A 17,742-nucleotide genomic window follows, 5' to 3' on the forward strand; every position below is an offset into this window, starting at 1 on the left:
CTACAGATTAGCTTTTAAAGTCTGTTTATTTATTTATTGGAAAGACAGAAGGACACAAAGAAAGAGGAAGACAGACAGAGACCTCTCATGTGCTGGTTCTCTCTCCAAATGCCTGCCGCAGACCAGAGTGAGAAGCCAGGAACTCAGTCTGTGTCCCTGATACGTGTGAGGGGACCTGAGTACTTAGGCTGTCACTCCTGTCTCCCAGGATATGTGTTAGCAGGATCCTGGAATTGCGAGCAGAACTGACTGAACATCAGCCACTCCAATATGGAATGTGGGCATCCCAAGCAACATCTTAACTGCTTTGGCAAATGCCCACCCACGATAACTTTGTAATCACAGTTACTCAGTTTTAGAATCTATCCCGCCTCAGTACAGATTACCTGAACTGGGTAACTCCATCCTTAAACTTCAAGACTTTTTGTTACTGCTTCCTGCTGGAATCTGATTGTCTCTATAGCACTAATATTCACAGCTGAGGCCAACATTTCTGCCACCTCTTGTCTGTTATATCTTAGGAGATAGGAGAAGGGATCAGATAACAAGTTGAAAGTGTTGTTTTATGGCTACCTGACCACAGATTCTTTACATCTGTCTGAAGTAGGGATAGATCAACCATGTTTACATATTGGAAAGTCAATTGAATAAAAAGGGAAACTTAAAAGGTCACTTAATAGCATAAAAATAATTATTTACAAGATGGGCATTTGGCACAGCAGTTAAGATGCCTCCTGGGATGCCTGCATCCCATATTGAAGTGCCTGAGTATTAGTCCTAGCTTTGCTTCCAATTCCAGCTTCCTGCTAATGCATACCCTGGGTAGCTGCAGGTAATGGCTTAAGTACTTTGGTCCCTGCCACCCACGTGAGAGACTCAGATTGAGTTCCTGGACCCTGGCTTCAGCCTGGCCTACCTCTGGCTATTGCAGGCATTTGGAGAATGAATGAACCATAGAATAGAAGACCTTTCTCTGTCTCTTTGCCTTTCAAATAAATGACAATAACTGAATTTTTGAAAAGAATAATTAACTATTACAAGCTTTAATCACTAACTTTTTGTACCTGATTTAATAATCATCTGCCATACAATAGCTGTTATACATACTGTTAAACTTTTTATTTATATATCTCAAAAATGTTCGTGTTGCTTAAAGTTAATTTTTACTTTCTAAATTTTACTTGTTTTTATTTGAGAAGCAGAAAGAGAGAGAAACAGTGGACTCCCATTCACTGGTTCTTTCCCTAAATTGTTGTAGTGACTGGGGCCTCTCGTGTGGGTGGGAGGAATCCCATCACCACTACCTCCCGGGATCTGCATTACAGAAATCTGGAGTTAGGAACTGGACCTGGGAATCAAAATCAGACACTTGGATATGGGATGTGGGCATCTTAACTGCTAGGCCAAATGCCTGCTTCTAAACTTGTGTTTTTTATTGTCACAGTTATAAATTCCACAATAAAATTTAGAAGTAGAGAAAAAAAAAGAATGTGATCAGATTCCCACCACCAAACATAATCACTGTTAGCACTTTGAAATATTTTTATTCTAAACTTATATCTGCTTTTTTTTTTTTTTTTTTTTTTTGACAGGCAGAGTGGATAGTGAGAGAGAGACAGAGAGAAAGGTCTTCCTTTTTGCCGTTGGTTCACCCTCCAATGGCCGCTGCAGCCGGCGCATCTCGCTGATCCAAAGCCAGGAGCCAGGTGCTTCTCCTGGTCTCCCATGCAGGTGCAGGACCCAAGCACTTGGGCCATCCTCCACTGCCTTCCCGGGCCATAGCAGAGAGCTGGCTTGGAAGAGGGGCAACCGGGATAGAATCCGGCGCCCCAACCGAGACTAGAACCCGGTGTGCTGGCGCCGCAAGGCGGGATTAGCCTGTTAATCCATGGCGCCGGCCTATAGCTGCTTTCTAAAGATATATATCCCAGACATTTTTGGAGTGCCTTTAGAGCAATAAGACTAATTTTATAAGCCTTCCATGAAAAGTAGGTATTTTATAATAGTTATAAAATTGGTACATTATGGTTAGTTACTATATTTTAGTCTTAATAACTGCCATTTAAGTAGTATAGACCTCTGTTCTCATTTATAAAAATTAGGACTTTTTAACTACTATTTTTTCTTAATTTCTAAGGCTGTTAATTAATGTTTAAATCATCCAGCCAAGAAATTGACATTTACTCTCATCTGCCGGCATTTCTTTCATCTGTAGGCTTAACTGATGAGAGAATGAAATCTAGAAAATGTATAACTAGTGATTATGGACTAAATGTTTGCAGAAGAGCATCTGTCTCAGGTCTTAACCTACTACCCAACTTGGAATTTTATGTTATCCTTACAAAGTTGAAACTTTCAGCTCTAGACCAGAAATAAGGAATTTGGAAAATGGACTTTTGGGATATGGAACTAGCATCATTAGATACTAAGAAATGAGGTCTGAAGTGATTGGCATTTAAGTTGGTAGTCAAGTGGAACTTAAAGAAACCTTGGGCTGGTGCCGCGGCTCAATTGGCTAATCCTCTGCCTTGCGGCGCCGGCACACCGGTTCTAGGCTCGGTCGGGGTGCCGGATTCTGTCCCAGTTGCCCCTCTTCCAGGCCAGCTCTCTGCTATGGCCGGGGAGTGCAGTGGAGGATGGCCCAAGTGCTTGGGCCCTGCACCCCATAGGAGACCAGGAGAAGCACCTGGCTCCTGTCATCCGATAAGCGCGATGCGCTGGCCGCAGCGAGCCGGCCGCGGCGGCCATTGGAGGGTGAACCAACGGCAAAGGAAGACCTTTCTCTCTCTCTCACTGTCCACTCTGCCCGTCAAAAGAAAAAAAAAAAAAAAAAAAAAGAAACCTTGAGTGAGCCAAGTAAGCATATCTAAAAAACAGGATTATTTTTCTACCTCTGTAAGGCTAGTAGTTTTAAAGAAATAGATAAGTTTTCTTATTCTGTCCTCACAGCTTAGTATATGCCTATAAATGTGAACAGATGTGTAATTAAAAAAAAAATTCAGGTTGATGTGGAAGTCACTGAAGCTATCTTGTTTTAAAAATAAATTTTATCGACCATGTATGTGTTATAAAAGGCAATTAAATATGGTATTATGTAATTTAACTTCCTGAGAAAATGAGTAAACAAATTAAGAAGTGTGTGTAATTAAGAAAACACCCCATGGCTTCTCAGTGGGAAGCATTACAGTGAGTAAGCTTGATTTCTGTGGTTCTTGTGTGGATAGAGCAACTTGCTGAGCTTCGTCAGGAGTTTCTTCGACAAGAAGACCAGCTTCAGGACTATCGGAAGAATAATACTTACCTTGTGAAGAGGTTAGAATATGAAAGGTAAGTTGCTACATGCAACAAGTATTTATGAATCTGATATATTTGTTCAGCCTTTGGATTTAAATTCTTCCTTTACAGCTTCTGTTTTCTCATTTTCTTGGGTCTTTTAAATTCCTTTTCTATCATCTCTTGATGGCTCTATGAAACCCATATTCTTTCATGGTATTTTGATACGTTAAACACCATTAAAACCATCTCTTACGGGGCATGTTGACTTTGTTCATTTGGTTGTGTAGAGTTTGTTGTGAGACAGAAAATATTACAAGCTCTGAATTTTATCTAATTAGATGTATCAGACTGGGCAAAGATTCTGTGATTCCTTTTGAGAGGCATGCAGAAGATGAAGCCGACACTGGAGTCCCTAGAACAGTGGGATGAGAGCGCTGCTTCTCCTGCTCTGCACTCAGCCCTGTGGCTCAGACCTCTGTACTCAGGGATGAGCTCAGGACCTCCTAGTGGTCTTTCTAGCAATGGCTCTTTAAAAATCTCTGTTATATCTTTCATCACTTTTATGCTAAAAAATATTTATTAGATCTACACACCAAAAACCAGGATTTTCTGTATTTTAAAGCACTGTTTATCCATTTCTAATTTTTAGTGTTATAAAAATTTTAAATATGTAAAAGTATGACTGCAAATGAAATTTTAAAAACCACATATACCAGAAAACAGATAAAATATTTGGAAATGATATATTATTCCAACTATTAGTGTACCAAAACTTTAGTTTCTCCCAAATATGGGACCCTTGCAGGAATTTTCCTTTTCTCACTATTGAGACTATTCCAGTCATAAATTTTTTTTAAAAAAAATTATTTATTTCAGAGACAAAGACAACGAGTACTTCCATCCTCTGGTTAACTCTCCAGATGCCTAAATAGCTAAAGCTGGGCTTATTCCAGTCAAGAACTGGAGCTGAGTGTGGAATCCAGGTACTCTGATATGAGATATGGGCATCTTCACCAACTCTTAATGGCTAAGTTAAATGCCTGCCCCACCCTAAACTTTATGAAGTACTCTGGGATATGTATAGAAAGCTTAATTTCCATCTTATAATAGTGAACGTTAACATTTTTCTGTGTATTTATTAACGAAATGTTTCTTTCTGCTTTGATGACCTGTTTGTATCCTTTGACTGTTTGTCCAGTGGAAAGTCGCCATCCTTATGTTTTGCTCCTTTTCATTTTCTTCTGCCTTCTGTAGTAGTTTCTTTCATTTCTGTTTTTCTGTGTTTTAGGTTTTTATTATAGTGTTCAAAGTAATAACTATTGGACAATTCATCTGTCACCATTCCTTGATAACTCTCATCGTTGTAGCTTTTCTCATTTATTTCTATAAATTAGTCTTGCATTTTCTTTAGTATTTTTCTCTTCTGTCATTGACATTGGCTTTGACAATTGTTTCCTTATAAATACAATTTATAAAATTATAGAAAAAATAATTGTTTTCATCTTTCTAATTTCTTTTGTCTCAGTTAACCTTATCAGTATTCCTTAAGCCCTATTAAAAGTATATTTTTAGAATTTTGACTGAGGTATTTCTCTACTTGTTGTCTTCCCTGTCCACTCATTCTGCTGTGCGTACTGAATGTTTTATTTTTCTAAATATGTTTGTCAACTTCTACATGACTTTGAGAATGCAATTCAAAATAATAAAATGTAAAAGAATGCCTTTGTAATTTAGTTTTCAGTGTGGACAGCAGATCAAGGAATTAAGAGCACAACATGAAGAAAATATTAAAAAATTAGCAGACCAGTTTTTGCAAGAACAAAAGGTAAATTTAAATATATATACTTAAATTGAAATTTGTTTTGTTATAAATCATAGAAATTAAAATTGTATTTTTGTCATAAATATTTTTAAGTATTCTGGCCTAATTCCAAAAATGATTTATAGTAGCTTTATTGCTGAGTAAATTAGACAGTTGTAAAAAAATAATCTCAACTCTTAAATCTAATTTTGGGCTAAAGTATCCTTTATCTGACTTTTAAAAGTAATTTTTGTTTATTTCTCAGAATGTAAAATAGGTAACATTTTATTAAAAATCAATTATTTCCTATTTTATGTGTTGAGAAAGAAGTTGAGAAAGATTTTCCTTTATTATCAATCTGTTATTTTGATAGCCCTTCTTAAAACACAGAATGAAACACTAAATAACCATCTTTGATTCATACTTTTTAGGATGACAAATTGTTTTATTTATTTATCCATTTTAAGCTAATATATTATGGAAGTTGTTTTAGAAATAGAGGCGATTTGTATGAAGATTGCTATTTATTAAGGATATGATTAACTTCTTATACCTGGTAATCTTACCTGACTGTGTGAAGTCTTGTGATTTAAAGTAAAGAAACTGAATAGTGAAACGTACTTGTTTCACGCTTTGATAGCATTTCACCTAAAAGACTACAAGTTAAGGAGTTTACGTTTTTGTTCTTGTTTTTGTTGTTTAGCTTTTTTGTGCTTTTATAGCAGTGTATTGAGGGTACCATTTTTTCCTCTTGTTTCGTTTTTTGGATCTGTAAATCAAAATAGCTACAGCATTTCTGCAGTATACTTTGAAGAGACATTAGGATGGATTGGTAGATGAAGGCAGGCCTTAATGAGCTACCATAGAAGAAGCACATTGAGGACAGACAGAATGTGCTGTTGAGACACTGAAGGGCTAGGAAGAGCATAGGAGAATGGAAAAGGAAGAGAAAGGGAGGTTTGTTATGCTGTTGTATCAGTACAAGCCTGGTGTTTACATAATGGGGAAAGTCTGTTCCAAGGAGGATAGATGAGAGCTTTCTCTTTTCCTCAGGCAAATGTATTTCTCTCTTTCTAATCCTCTGTACTAGACTATTTAACTATTACTAGTTAACTAATACCTCTCCAACTTTTCTTTGCCCTTACGCTGCATGGCAGAGACAGAGGTGCATAAACAACTTGTCCTTTTGGGGTAGCACACTAGCCCTTACCCTCCAGAGCAGCTGCCTAATTCTGTTCCTCATCCTTAATTCCCTGTTCTTCAGCTGTGATAACAAAATTCTGTGGAATTTGAATTATTTTTTTCATAGAGACAAATCTAGTGGTAGCTTTGTGAAAGGAACATAAATTATATCCAGAGATTTAGTTATCTTTGTGTATGTTAATTAATTAACCCATTAGGCATGTATCTATCTTAGAAATTACTCTGTGAAAAGGGCTCAGCACAAGGCCGGAGCCGCGCCTCAATAGGCTAATCCTCCGCCTGTGGCGCCGGCGCACCCAGTTCTAGTCCCGGTCAGGGCGCCGAATTCTGTCCCAGCTGCCCCTCTTCCAGTCCAGCTCTCTGCTGTGGCCCGGGAGTGCAGTGGAGGATGGCCCAAGTGCTTGGGCCCTGCACCCGCATGGGAGACTGGGATAAGCACCTGGCTCCTGGCTTCAGATCAGCGTGATGCGCGGGCCGCAGCGCACCGGCCGTGGCGGCCATTGGAGGGTGAACCAATGGCAAAAGGAAGACCTTTCTCTCTGTCTCTCTCTCTCACTGTCCACTCTGCCTGTCAAATAAATAAATAAATAAATAAATAAATAAATAAATAAAAGGGCTTAGCACACTGTAGCCCACAGGCCAGATCCAGCTTGCAGTCTGTTTTCATGCTGTCCATGTGCCGAAAGTGATGTTTACATTTTTTAATTATTGAAAACAAAAGAATAATATTTTATGACATGGGAAAATTATAAGATTTGTATTTTAGTGTCCATAAATAAAATTGTTTACTGTTTTCATGCTACAAGGGCAGAGAAACTGTTACAGACCAGAGGAGACTAAGGAGACCTGAGGACTTAAATGCAATGTAGTATCCTGAATTGGATCCTGGAACAGAAAAAACACTTAGTGGAAAAACTGGTGAAATCTAAATAAAATCTTGAGTCTAGTTAATAATGATGTGCTAATATTGGTTTCTTAGTTGTGCAAATATACCATTATAATGTAAGATGTTAACACTAGAGGAAACTGGGTGAGGGGCGATTAATTTTATGTGCATCTAAAATTATTTCAGAATAAAGATTAGTTAGGGGGTCAGCATTGTGGTAGAGCTGGTAAAGGTGCCGGTTCATGTCCCAGCTGCTCCATTTCCATTCCATTCCCTTCCTAATGGCCTAGGAAAAACAGTGGAAGATGGCCCATTGGTCCGTGCCACCCATATGGGAGACCCAGATGAAGCTCCTGGCTCCTGGCCTTGGCCTGGCCCAGCCCAGGCAGTTTTGGCCTTCTGTGGAGTGAACCAGCAGATGGAAGATATTTCTCTCTCTCTCCCTCTCTCTCTCTCTGTGTAACTTTTGACTTTTAAATAAATAAATAAATCATTTTAAAAAACAAGATTATTTAAAAAACAATTAGTTCTCTCAACAGATCACAAACATTACATCTAGAAAGTCGCTTTTTTTGGTTAAAAATATTTAATATTGTCCATTCACATAAAGGTATTGTCATGAATAATGCATTAAAGGAACATCTTTGTTTACTCTCTTCAATGCAAAAGTATTTTTGAACTTGCTGACTTTTAATTTTTATTTAATATTGTTTGTTTTAGCCACATCTGTAAAGCAGTAGAATACTGTGGAAACCTTATGATATGGCACTGTAGTGAAAATAGAGATGCAGAGTGGCTGCTCAGGTTGTGCCTCATGGATTTCTCATCCTCAGCTTTCATACTGGCATGTTCAAAGATGTCATTTTAACATTTTAATTGTCAATAATTAAGCTCTTAGGATTGGTTATTGCTTACCAAGTTGCCAGAAACTGTGGGATTTGGGGTCAGAAACAGTGTAGTTTGAATCCCTTTGCCACAATTCTCTAGCTTTGTGACTGTGGACAAGCTACTTAACTTTGTAAATCCTTGGTTTCATTTTGTTTTGTTTCTCTCAAAACTATTCATTTTCCTCTACTAGAAGAAGAGAAAAGCAATTTATCAACAATGAAGCAGTGTGCAGATGTGGTTCCCATTTTTCTAGATTTCATGTATATTTTTAATAATTTTTATAGCATTACTAATAATTACATTGCGTAATACTTTATTGTTTGTGAAGCATTTATATATGTATTAAATATTAACCAGAAGGATTTATATGGCAATCCAAGTGTGTACCTGACTCCTGGCCTCTCCCAATTTTTCACTGAGCCAATTCCACCCATAGAATTGAATTCGGTCTCACTGTATACCTGAAGATTCAATTTTCCAAGATGATACAGAGGGAGCACTGACTTAAGTGTTGTTCTGCCACTACTTCCTGTGCTTGGGTGGGCAGTGCATCTGGGAAGGAGTCTGCATAGTTTTCGCCCTTGCTGTTTGTGCTTGGCAAGAAGCCTGACAATCTCAGTGGCCATCTGTCACACTTTTAGGGACACTATTGACCATCTAAATAGCATTTGTCATACTTTCAAGGGCACACTTAAAGGACAACTTCCTCCTATCTGCCATACTTCTTGATTCAACCTGCTGGAGCACCCAGGAAAATGTTCAACTCTAGACCACCACAGAAGCTGACAGTGCTCAATAGGCTGTCCTGTGGTATCACTCTCCTAGCATAACCAAAAAGAATTACCTCCATATAATGTTTTAGGCCATATATTATAATTGGATACGTTTTAAAAGTGTTAGATTCTTTGACTTCATATCAAGTATAAAAACTGAACAGAAAATAACAATATATCCCGTACCTCTCAGTGTTCAGAATTTGAATTCATGGTATATGTTTTCAAGAATGAACTGTTAGAGACTTTTAATTCATAGTTGTATCAATGGTTTAACAATTTGAACTGAAAAATACTGTGACCAAATTTTTATCTAACAGCAAGATGCTCAGAAGATTCAAGCAAATGATGGAGAAAAATTGAGTGTGAATGATCATGTAGTACCCAAAAATATTCCAGAAGTAGCTGAAAATGCTGCAGAAAAGAATGAAGAACCCTCAAGTAATCATATTTCACATGGGAAAGGTACTATTATTATTTTGTTTTGTGATAGTAGGATATTGACTTATTATTCCATTTTAAAGCGAACATTTTCAGTTAAAGAAATTGTTTGATTTTACTTCAGATATGATTAAGTGTCTACATTGTTTCAAATTTGCCTTTGATAGATGAGAAAACAATAAGTTATTTCAGGGTTATGCAAATCAAGATATAAAGATGATCAGTCAATATAGCCTATTGATATAGTAATTGATTGTTAAATTCTTTCAAAACATCTTTAGTATATACAAAAAAAATATAGGATGATATCTTTTTGTTACATGGGCAGAACAAATCAAACGAGGTGGTGATGCAGGGATGCCGGGAATAGAAGAGAATGACCTAGCAAAAGCTGATGATCTTCCTGCTGGTAAGTAAAAATTATTAGAGAACGGGAGAGATAGGATGAGGAAAGGTTGGTCAATGGGTGCTAATTTATAGTTGGAGTAGAAATAAGTTCTGGTGTTCTATTGCACAGTAGGGTGATTATAGATATTGATAAGGTACTGTTTATTTCAGATAAGTTGAAGAAAACCTGTTTTTACCAAAAAGAAATGGTAAATTTTGAGGAGATAGATATGTTTATCATGATTTGAACATTTATATAGTATATACATGTATTAAAACATCATATGGTGCCATATGTATATATCCTATGTGATATTTAAAAAATATATTAGAAGAGCCAGGGCTATGACATAGCAGGTAAAACTGGTGCCTGTAGTGCCAGCATCCCATATGGGCGCCGGTTCATGTTCTGGCTGCTCCTCTTCCAATCCAGCTCTCTGCTATGGTCTGTGAAAGCAGTAGAACATGGCCCTGCACCCACGTGGGAAGGCCCAGAGGAAGCTCCTGGCTTCAGATCGGTGCAGCTCTGGCTGTTGCAGCCAATTAGGGAGTGAACTCATGGTTGGAAGACCTCTCTCTCTGCCTCTCCTTCTCTCTTGGTTTTCAAATAAATAAATAAATCTTTAGAAACATAAATAAATAAAATAACCAGGGCCTGGCACTGTGGTAAAGCAGGTTAAGCAGTTGCCCATAGCGCCGGCATCCTGTACCAGCTCAGGATCTGTCAGTGTTCAAATCAGAAACTCCAGCTTAATAACAATTTCTAAAAACCCAATTTAAAGTTCACTGTAGCATTCCTTTTTTTCAATCTTAAAAAAAATAAACAGGGAGCTGGCGCTGTGGCATAGCGAGTAAAGCTGCCGCCTTTAGTGCCAGCATCCCATATGGACGCTGGTTCAAATCCTGGCTGCTGCTCTTCCAATCCAGCTCTCTGCTATGGCCTGGGAAAGCAGTAGAAGATGGCCCAAGTCCTTGGGCCCCTGCACCTGCGTGGGAGACCTAGAAGAAGCTCCTGGCTTTGGATCAATTCTGCTCTGGCTGTTGCGGCTATTTGGGGAGTGAACCAACAGATGGAAGACCTCTTTCTCTCTTCCTCTGCTTCTCTGTAACTCTGCCTTTCAAGTAAATAAATAAACTTTTAAATAATACAATCATATTAGAGAATTCCACTAAAGTTTATTACAGTATTTTTTCTCATGACCCCATTCTATTTTGAATAACACCTGGACAAGCCAGATATCTGATCTGCATGGTTGATATTTCTACTTAAATATACTACCCATTAATTGCAGGTACTTTTTGTTTGTTTGTTTTTTGGTTTTTTTTTGACAGGCAGAGTGGACAGTGAGAGAGAGACAGAGAGAAAGGTCTTCCTTTTGCCGTTGGTTCACCCTCCAATGGCCACCGTGGTAGGCGCGCTGCGGCCGGCGCACCGCACTGATCCGATGGCAGGAGCCAGGTGCTTCTCCTGGTCTCCCATGGGGTGCAGGGCCCAAGGACTTGGGCCATCCTCCACTGCACTCCCTGGCCACAGCAGAGAGCTGGCCTGGAAGAGGGGCAACCGGGACAGGATCGGTGCCCCGACCGGGACTAGAACCTGGTGTGCCAGTGCCGCAAGGCGGAGGATTAGCCTAGTGAGCTGTGGTGCCGGCTCTGCGGGTACTTTTTTCGATGCAATTTTTATAGAACTTTTGGTTGAAATTTATAGAATTGTTGGTTTTGTCTTGATCAGAGTTAATAATTGTGAACCTTTTTTTTTGGTGACTTGGAGTCATTGATCACAATAGTTTTACTAAAATAGAGTCATTTACGCTTACTAACGTTATATGTCTTGTTTCTTTTGTAGTAATGTCCCCTGGTAGCTGTGTTGTACTTTAATATAGCATATCAGCACCCTCCAGGAGTTACTTAGGTTTTAGGGGTAGGCTGTCCTTTCAGTGATTTCTCCCCACTTTTAGATGATTTATTCACTATTTCTTTCTTTTTCTTCTATGGCCACTTCTGTTTAGTGCATCTCTTTCTTTATTAATGTGTCTACTTCTTATCTATTTTTGCTTGAAAACCAAATCCCACTTGCTGCCAGCCCAATCTCTTTAATTTTTTTCCTTCATGTCTCTTCCTTGTTTTTCTTGTCATGTCTGTGTTTCTTGACTAGATCTCACTCTCTACCAATTCTAGTTTATTATATTGGAAAAATCAGAAATAAAAGCAGGTCATGACTCTCTTTATTCTTTCTTAGTTTCAGTGATTATAGCTAGTTGAATGTGAGTGATATTTCTGAATGTCTATGAATTCCTAGAGAATGAAATATTAGTCCTTTCATTTGCATAGTTTTGTTGTCTTCCCAATTATTTCATATCTATATTCTTGTGGGTTTCTAATTCTTAGTGTATATTCCTACCTGTCATTGAAAACAATGACATGAATTTGAAAATATGGAGTTACAGTGAGCACAATTTGTTTGCAAGGCAGTAGAATAATCCAGTGACTTTTTTTTAAGATTTTTATTTATTTGGGGCCGTGGCTCACTTGGTTAATCCTCCACCTGCGGCACCGTCATCCCATATGGACGCCGGGTTCTAGTCCCCAGTTGCTCCTCTTCCAGTCCAGCTCTCTGCTGTAGCTCGGGAGGGCAGTGGAGGATGGCCCAAGTGCTTGGACCCTGCACCCACATGGGAGACCGAGAGGAAGCACCTTGCTCCTGGCTTTGGATCAGCTTACTTCCAGCTGTAGCAGCCATTTGGGGAGTGAACCAACGGAAGGAAGACCTTTCTCTCTGTCTCTCTGTCTCTCTCTCTCTCTTACTGTCTAACTCTATCTATCAAATAAAAAAAGAAAAATTTTTATTTATTTATTTGAAAGAGAGAAAGAGAGAGAACTCTTCCTTCTACTGGTTCACTCCCCAAATGGCCCCAACTGCTGGAGTTCAGCCAATCCAAAGTCAGGAGCTGCTTCTTCCAGGCCTCCTATATGGGTGCAGGGGCCCAAGGACTTGGGCCATCTTCTACTGCTTTCCCAGGCCATAGCAGAAAGCTGGATGGGAAGTGGATCACCCGGAACTTGAAGCAGCACCCATATGGGATGCCAGCACTGCAGGCAGCAGCTTTACCCAGTATGCCACAGCACTGGCCCCTCCAGTGACTCTTTTTTTTTTTTTTTTTTTTTTTTTTTTTTGACAGATTGAGTTAGACAGTGAGAGAGAGAGAGACAGAGAAAGGCCTTCCACTCGCTGGTTCACCCCCTAAATGGCCTCTATGGCTGGAGCTTCACCGATCCAAAGCCAGGAGCGGGAGCTTCTTCCTGGTCTCCCATGCGGGTGCAGGGCCCAAGCACTTGGGCCATCCTCTACTGCCTTCCTGTGTCACAGCAGAGAGCTGAACTGTAATAGGAGCAACCAGGACTAGAACTGGCACCCATATGGGATGCCAGCACCTCAGGCGGAGGATTAACCAAGTGAGCCATGGCGCCAGCCCCTCCAGTGACTCTTAAAATGTGGTTTTGGACCAGCAGTATCGGTATTGCATGAGAATTTACTAGAAATGTGAATTCTGAGGCAGGCATTTGAGGCAGCTTTTAAAATGCCTACATCTCATATTAGAGTTTCTGGATTGCAGTTCTGGCTCTACTTCTAATTCCAACTTCCTGCTAATGCACACCCTGTAGCTGGCCCCAAAATTTCTTGACATTAACATGTTTAGTCAGTGGCTTTCATTCTTCAGCACAGAGCAAAATCATGAAAAGAGCTTTTTAAAACACAGGTTGCTGGCTCCCTCCCCTAAATTTCTAATTTAGTAGGTGTAAAGGGTAAGAATTCTCATTTCTGGTTTTTAGGCCAGCGCCGTGGCTTAACAGGCTAATCCTCTGCCTTGCGGCGCCGGCACACCGGGTTCTAGTCCCAGTTGGGGTGCCGGATTCTATCCCGGTTGCCCCTCTTCCAGGCCAGCTCTCTGCTATGGCCTGGGAGTGCAGTGGAGGATGGCCCAAGTGCTTGGGCCCTGCACCCCATGAGAGACCAGGAGAAGCACTTGGCTCCTGGCTTCGGATCAGTGAGATGCGCCGGCCGCAGCAGCCATTGGAGGGTGAACCAACGGCAAAAAGGAAGACCTTTCTCTCTGTCTCTCTCTCTCTCACTATCCACTCTGCCTGTCAAAAAAAAAAGATTTCTGGTTTTTAAATTTTTTTAATTTATTCTTTATTTATCTGAAAGGCAGAGAGTCACAGACAGAGACTTTGCATCTGCTGGTTTATTTCCTAAATGCCAACAACAGCCAGAGCTGGGCCAATCCAAAGCCAGGAGCCAGAAGCCTGGAAATCAATCCAAATCTCTCATGTAGGTAGCAGAGATCCAACTACAGGGTGTGCATTAGCAGGAAGTTGGAATTAGAAGTAGAGCCAGAACTGCAATCCAGAAACTCTAATATGAGATGTAGGCATTTTAAAAGCTGCCTCAAATGCCTGCCTCAGAATTCACATTTCTAGTAAATTCTCATGCAATACCGATACTGCTGGTCCAAAACCACATTTTAAGAGTCACTGGAGGGGCTGGCGCCATGGCTCACTTGGTTAATCCTCCGCCTGAGGTGCTGGCATCCCATATGGGTGCCGGTTCTAGTCCTGGTTGCTCCTATTACAGTTCAGCTCTCTGCTGTGACACAGGAAGGCAGTAGAGGATGGCCCAAGTGCTTGGGCCCTGCACCCGCATGGGAGACCAGGAAGAAGCTCCCGCTCCTGGCTTTGGATCGGTGAAGCTCCAGCCATAGAGGCCATTTAGGGGGTGAACCAGCGAGTGGAAGGCCTTTCTCTGTCTCTCTCTCTCTCACTGTCTAACTCAATCTGTCAAAAAAAAAAAAAAAAAAAAAAAAGAGTCACTGGAGGGGCCAGTGCTGTGGCATACTGGGTAAAGCTGCTGCCTGCAGTGCTGGCATCCCATATGGGTGCTGCTTCAAGTCCTGGGTGATCCACTTCCCATCAGCGAGATGCACCAGCTGCAGCGGCCATTGGAGGGTGAACCAACGGCAAAAAGGAAGACCTTTTTCTCTGTCTCTCTCTCTCTCTCACTATCTGCCTGTCAAAAAAAAAAAAAAAAAAAAAGAAAAGAAATTTTGGAAGTAAGGGGCCATGTACTTTTTTTTTCTGAATTTTTGCTCCATTTATTCTAGTTCTAGACTCAGTGAGTTTCAGACTGATTTATCTCTATTTCATTGTCCTTATTTATTTTTTCAAAGCTGTTTCCAAAGTTTTACCAAGGATAAACTGCAGGTTTCTGGAATATAGAGACACTATATTCACATATACAGGGTGGCAACTTAACTTACTGTGCCACAATGGCCATCCCAAAGAAACAGACTTCTAATGATACATTTGGTTTATAATTTAAAAAATTTCCTTGTCACATTTTATGATATTATTAGATACACTTGAGAAAAAAAGAAGAAAAATAAAGTTTTGAAGTAGTATTTAACACCCAGGGAGAATAGGATGGTTGTTACTCAGTGGATCTGAGGGTTTAGTTGCTGTCTGTTTCTCTTACTGTTTTTTTTTTTTTTTTTTTTTTTGACAGGCAGAGTGGACAGTGAGAGAGAGAGAGAGAGAGAGAGCGAAAGGTCTTCCTTTTTGCTGTTGGTTCACCCTCCAATGGCCGCCGCGGCTGGCACGCTGCGGCCAGCGCATCGCGCTGATCCGAAGCCAGGAGCCGGCCCTCTTACTCTTTTTTTAAGCTATGCTTTTAAAGTATTATATTTTAGTAATTAGTCTAGATATTATAATATGCATCCTTTACTTATCATGGTCTGTTTTATTATTGTATTTTTTAAAGATTTATTTTATTTATTTGTAAGACAGAGTTACAGAGAGAGGCAGAGACAGAGAGAAAGGTCTTCCATCCACTGGTTCACACCCAGAGGCCGCAACGGCCGGAGCTGTGCCGATCTGAAAACAGGAGCCAGGAGCTTCTTCCAAGTCTCCCATGTGGGTGCAGGAGCCCATGGGCCATCTTCTACTGTTTTCCCAGGCCATAGCAGAGAGCTGGATGGGAAGAGGAGCAGCCAGGACTGAAATCAGCACCAATATAGGATGCTAGCACTTCAGGCCAGGGCTTTAACCTGCTGTGCTGCAGCGCCGGCCCCTTATTATGGTATTTTTAAAAATTAATTTGAGAGACAGAGTAGAAAAGAGAGACAAGTAGAGAAAGAGCACTTTCTCCCTTCTACTGGATCACTCATCAAATGCCAACAATGACTGGGACATACGCAGGCTGAAGTCAGAAGCCAGGAACTCAATCCATGCCTCCTATATAGGTGGCAGGAATCCAGTTACTTGAGCTATCACTGTTGCCTCTCAGTATCTGTATTAGCATGAAGCTGGAGTCAGGAGCCTGAACTGGGCTTTGAATCCAGTTGCTATGATATGGGGTATGGGCATTTTAATGGCTAGGCCTAATGCCCGCTTCTTTCATGGTCTATTTAACAATAATATTATACCACTATATGTAAAATCTTACAACCTTCCAATGTTTTCCTTTTTACTAATGATGTCAAACTCATATACTTTACTTTTGTATGTTAGAAACTCCAGGATTTTCAGTATTATAATTTTTCTTTAAATACTCCTCTAAGAAAATATAAAAGGAAAGAATTATGCTCTTTTATATTTACTACACATTTACTACATCTGATGTTCTTCATTTCTTCCTTGGATTCAAATTTATATCTTGATTTATCATTTTCCTTCTGCTTGAGAACCTCTTAGAGTTTCTTGAAGTCCAGGTCTTCCTGACAGTAAATTCTTTCAACTTTTATTCACCTGATGGCATCTTTATTTTATCCTCATTTTTGAAGGTTATTTTTGCTAGATGACAAATCTGAGTAATGCGTTTTTCAATATGTTAAAGATGCAGTTTCACTGTCTTCTGGCCTTGTTCTTTTTCCTCCTTCCTTCTTCCTTCTTTCTCCTCCTCCTCCTTCTTCTTTCTTCTTATTTTTAAAGATTTATTTATTTGTTTGAAAGTCAGAATTACAGTGATAGAAAGAGAGAGATCTTCTAAGTGGTGGTTTACTCCTCAACTAGCCACAATGGCGAAATCTGAGCCAACGCAAAGCCAGGAGCTTAGAACTCCATTCAAGTCTCTCATGTGGGTGGCAGAGGCCCAAGTACATGGGTCATCTTTGCTGTTTTCCCAGGTGCATTATCAGGGAGCTGAACTGGAAGTGGAGGAGCCAGGACTCAAATGGAAACTCTGATGTGTATTGTTGGCATCGCAGGCAGGACAGCGGCTTAACCTGCTACGTGAAGTCAGCCATCTTTCTGTCGTTCTCTTGTATTGGTGTATATTTTTTTTCTCAACTGCTTCTTAAGATTGTATCTTCAATTTTCATCAGTTTGACAAAGGTGTGCCTTTGTGTTGTTTTCTTTGTATTAATTGCACATAGGGTTCACTGAGATTCTTCAATTTGCAGGTTAATGTTCTTCACCTTATTTGGGAAATTTTCAGCCTTTATTCAAACTGTTTTCCTGTTCTAATCTCTTTTTATGCTCATAGGACTTAAGTTACATGCATTTCAGACTACTTGTTATTGACCCACAGATCACTAAAGTTTTATGTAGTTTATTTGAGAGTCAGAGAGACAGCAAGACAGGTAGAAAGAATAAGGCAGGGGAGGGAGGGATGGAGGGAGAGAGAAGGAGAGAGACGGAGAGACAGCTGGAGCCAAAGCCAGTAGCCTGGGATTCAATCCAGGTCTTTTTTTTTTTTTTTTTTTTTTTTTTGACAGGCAGAATGGACAGTGAAAGAGAGAGAGAGAAAGGTCTTCCTTTGCCGTTGGTTCACTCCCCAATGGCCGCTGCGGCCGGTGCACTGCGGCTGGTGCACTGCGCTGATCCGAAGCCAGGAGCCAGGTGCTTCTCCTGGTCTCCCATGCGGGTGCAGGGCCCAAGCACTTCAGCCATCCTCCAGTGCACTCCCGGGCCACAGCAGAGAGCTGGACTGGAAGAGGGGCAAGCGGGACAGAATCCGGCACCCCAACCGGGACTAGAACCCGGTGTGCCGGCGCCACAGGTGGAGGATTAGCCTGTTGAGCCGCGGCACAGCC

At 40.4% G+C, this 17,742-nt stretch overlaps 1 protein-coding gene across 3 annotated transcripts in view; it reads left to right on the top strand.

The window, feature by feature from the left end:
* Positions 1–17,742, top strand: part of GOLM2 (golgi membrane protein 2) — a 118,978-nt gene that overhangs the window by 48,799 nt on the left and 52,437 nt on the right. For all 3 annotated transcript variants that reach the window (XR_009867310.1, XM_062205812.1, XM_062205813.1), the window contains exons 3-6: positions 3,225–3,327; positions 5,011–5,101; positions 9,148–9,292; positions 9,597–9,677. Coding sequence is in view for 2 of the 3 variants with exons in the window: in XM_062205812.1 (XP_062061796.1) it covers positions 3,225–3,327; positions 5,011–5,101; positions 9,148–9,292; positions 9,597–9,677 (420 nt within the window). In the remaining variant the exon portion in view is untranslated. The remainder of the gene's footprint in view (positions 1–3,224; positions 3,328–5,010; positions 5,102–9,147; positions 9,293–9,596; positions 9,678–17,742) is intronic.

Source organism: Lepus europaeus, chromosome 11 (assembly GCF_033115175.1).
Source record: "Lepus europaeus isolate LE1 chromosome 11, mLepTim1.pri, whole genome shotgun sequence".
NCBI lineage: Eukaryota > Metazoa > Chordata > Mammalia > Lagomorpha > Leporidae > Lepus > Lepus europaeus.